This window comes from Brachyhypopomus gauderio, chromosome 11 (assembly GCF_052324685.1).
Source record: "Brachyhypopomus gauderio isolate BG-103 chromosome 11, BGAUD_0.2, whole genome shotgun sequence".
Classification (NCBI taxonomy): Eukaryota; Metazoa; Chordata; class Actinopteri; order Gymnotiformes; family Hypopomidae; genus Brachyhypopomus; species Brachyhypopomus gauderio.
Window position 1 is genome coordinate 13,529,663 of NC_135221.1, and position 3,006 is coordinate 13,532,668.

At 44.8% G+C, this 3,006-nt stretch overlaps 1 protein-coding gene across 1 annotated transcript; it reads right to left on the minus strand.

Moving 5' to 3' along the window:
• Positions 1-231: 231 nt before the first annotated feature.
• Positions 232-2,273, minus strand: rassf10a (Ras association domain family member 10a). The gene has a single exon (XM_077022140.1). The coding sequence runs from the start codon at positions 2,093-2,095 to the stop codon at positions 686-688; it is 1,410 nt and encodes a 469-aa protein (XP_076878255.1). The 5' UTR covers positions 2,096-2,273; the 3' UTR covers positions 232-685.
• Between the last annotated feature and the right edge of the window lie 733 nt (positions 2,274-3,006).

A 3,006-nucleotide genomic window follows, 5' to 3' on the forward strand; every position in this document is an offset into this window, starting at 1 on the left:
ATCAGTCAGCCGCACTCTTGTATGTGTCTGGTTCATTGGAATACGAATTCTTTGAAAAAGCACAAGGCGTCCTCTCGTGTACTTTTACAATTATTCACTATACATGACTTCACGCATCGCCGCTTAAAAGTTACGAGTGAACAAGACACTGAAATGTTTTCCGCACATATGATATAAATTATCATATGCCATCCCAAAACCACGCAGCAAAAAACAGCCACTTCCCCTTTTTTACACGTATAGTTTCGTGAATGTCATTTTAATTCCACATGGCAAGATGACACAACTGATATTAAAGTCATTGTGATTCCTGCGACACAGTGCAGTCGTTTTTTTGTTTTCTTAATGTTTACAATAAATACGCATAATTCGCTGAATATATGCCTATAACATGAGCATGATTCGCGAAAGACCCAGTTTCTCTGTAGGCTATGTACATAAATATTTACAGGAATATTTACAACGTAGGTCTAGCAACACTGGACATGATCTTATACACATGGGTTAATGTCTAACTATTTCGTAAGTAGCATGAGTTGGACATTCCTGTGGTTTAACTAAGGGAACTCTATGTTAACGATTTAACATTTTTTTCACCATATTCTCTCCTTGAAGATATAATACATTCTTCTCATTTATTTAGATCCATACTCCCTGAGTTCCGACCACTATTTGTCCACTTTTATCACACGAGTGACTCGCACACAGGTGTGTTATCTGAGTCCTGGCTGTGCATTGAGCTTAATCCCGTGTCCGAATCGTCGTCGTTGGTGCTGCTGGTTTTTGAAAGTCCTCTCGCTTGTTCCACCCACCCGACGTCTTTTACCTCAGGAGACTCTTGTGTGGTGTCAGGAAGCTCCTCTACGCTCAAATGGTCCATCTTCTCAAGCAAATCCTTCAGCTCCCTCTCTTTCGCCTCCCATATCTCCCGGCTCATGTCCAGGTCGCTTTTAACGGTCTCTAAATCCGTGTTCAGACGAAGCCCAATATACAAACTCGTATCCAGTTGCGTTTTAATCTGCTCCTCTTCCAACTGCGGTTCGTTTTCTGTCTGGCGTTCCGTCTGAGGTGCGGAGGCGACGGGTTCCGTGGACCCGGACTCTGCCGTGGTCTCTCCTTCAGCACTTTCAGTGTCTTTATTCGAGATCTCCTCCTGTCGCCTCCTCATCCACCTGTGATTGAGCTCCTCTTGAATCTCGCTCGTCAGACTTTCCAGCAGAGCCTCCCGTTCATCAATCTCCTCCTGAAGTTGAAGAAACTCCTCACACATCGCAGAATACTCCTCAAACTTTACCAGCGCCTCGCCGGAACACGGCGCATCCCGCTCCGCGGTCGAATCCGTATCCGAACCATGGTCCACTAAATAAGTGTCCTGCACGTAGTTGACGCCATGTCTCTTCATCCTGTCCAAGTGAACCTTGGATTCACACCGCTCGATTTCACCGTCCAGGTCTCTGATCCGCTGGACCTGCTGACGGATGGTGTGGTCTTGCGAAATGACCAGATGCACAAGGGTTTCCATTTTTTCCGCGGTAGTTTTATCCTTCGACACGGGCTCTTCTTTCTTTTTGTTGATTTTCTCCAACTTTCTGAAAGCTTTTCTCACAATTCGACGCTGTTTCTCATGAGAAAATGTCATGTTGGACTTTGTGGCGCCTTTCAGCGCGCACTGACTCTCCTTGCTAAGCACCACTCGCGCCTCCGCGGTCCGCGGCCCGTTGTTCGGCAACGACGCCTCGTTTTTAACTAACACGAACCGTACATTCTCCTGTTCGTGGCCCCAGGCACTCCAAAGACGAAGTATTTTAGTTTTATTTGGCAAAATCCTCTCGAAACCTCTCCATTTTTCCACAATACAGTACGACATCGGAGAACCAGTGAACGTAGCCGCACCTGCGCCCTGCTGGAAGCTCTGGTCTTCAAGCAGGACCTTCACAACATCTGCACATGTGGTGCGCTTCGTCAGTCCCGACACAAGCTTCTCCTCCCGGCAAACCCAAACGGAGATTTTACAATCCTCCGGTTCCATTCTGACTAAGGAAACCAGTGGTTTCTCCATCTCAGGAATGTACGTTTTATCCTGTGAGCGACTCATTTTAAACTCACATCCTGGTATAGGCGCGATTATTTTACGTTGGCCTCGTCAAACTCCAGACCATCTTGAGAAAAAGTTCCAGTGTGAAAGTAAACCAAAGCCAGCGGGCGACAAGACTGGTTAGTTTCCCTCTCGGCATCTGAGCAGCGTGTCTCTCAGCAGAAGGTTCACTAACTACAACCGTGTCCCCCACCCAAGCGCCGCCCAGCCCGCTCTCTGCATCACATCACACTAAAGTTTCTTCACTATCCCTATTGGCCTACGTCAAGGTTTGGGAAGATTCGGGGTGTTTTTATGATCGCTTATAAATTACCCACATTTTCTTCTTGCCGCTAGTTCAAAAATGTTAAAATTTGTATTGTGAATTTCAGGCGCTTCCTACGAGTGAACACACTACAGGTAAAAACTCTAGTGTCAGTTTTTCAGTCTTTTATTGTTCACATTACTGGTGACATTTGCTTTGATTATTTTTTGTGATGTACGAAAATAACTTTATCTAACGTGAGTCTCTGTTTTGCCCCATTTAAAGTTTTTAATATACAAACAGATATGTTGTGCTTTCATAAACGCAACAGCGCAGGATAGTCATTTTTTAAAATATACTGCCATCTTGTGGTGGTGTTTCGTCGTAACACATAAGTTGAAAACTTGGAACATGTTAGAACCCGTCTTTTTTATCTAGTAATATATGTACTAGCAATGTACTAGTGCATATGATGTAAATGTACACTATATTGCCAAAAGTATTTGCTCACCTTCTCTGACTCACATTTGAGCTTATGTGACATCCCATTCCTAATCCATAGGGTTCAATATGGCGTTGGTCCACCCTTTGCAGCTAGAACAGCTTCAACTCTTCTGGGAAGGCTGTCCACAAGGTTTAGGAGTGTGTTGATTGGGATTTTTGACCA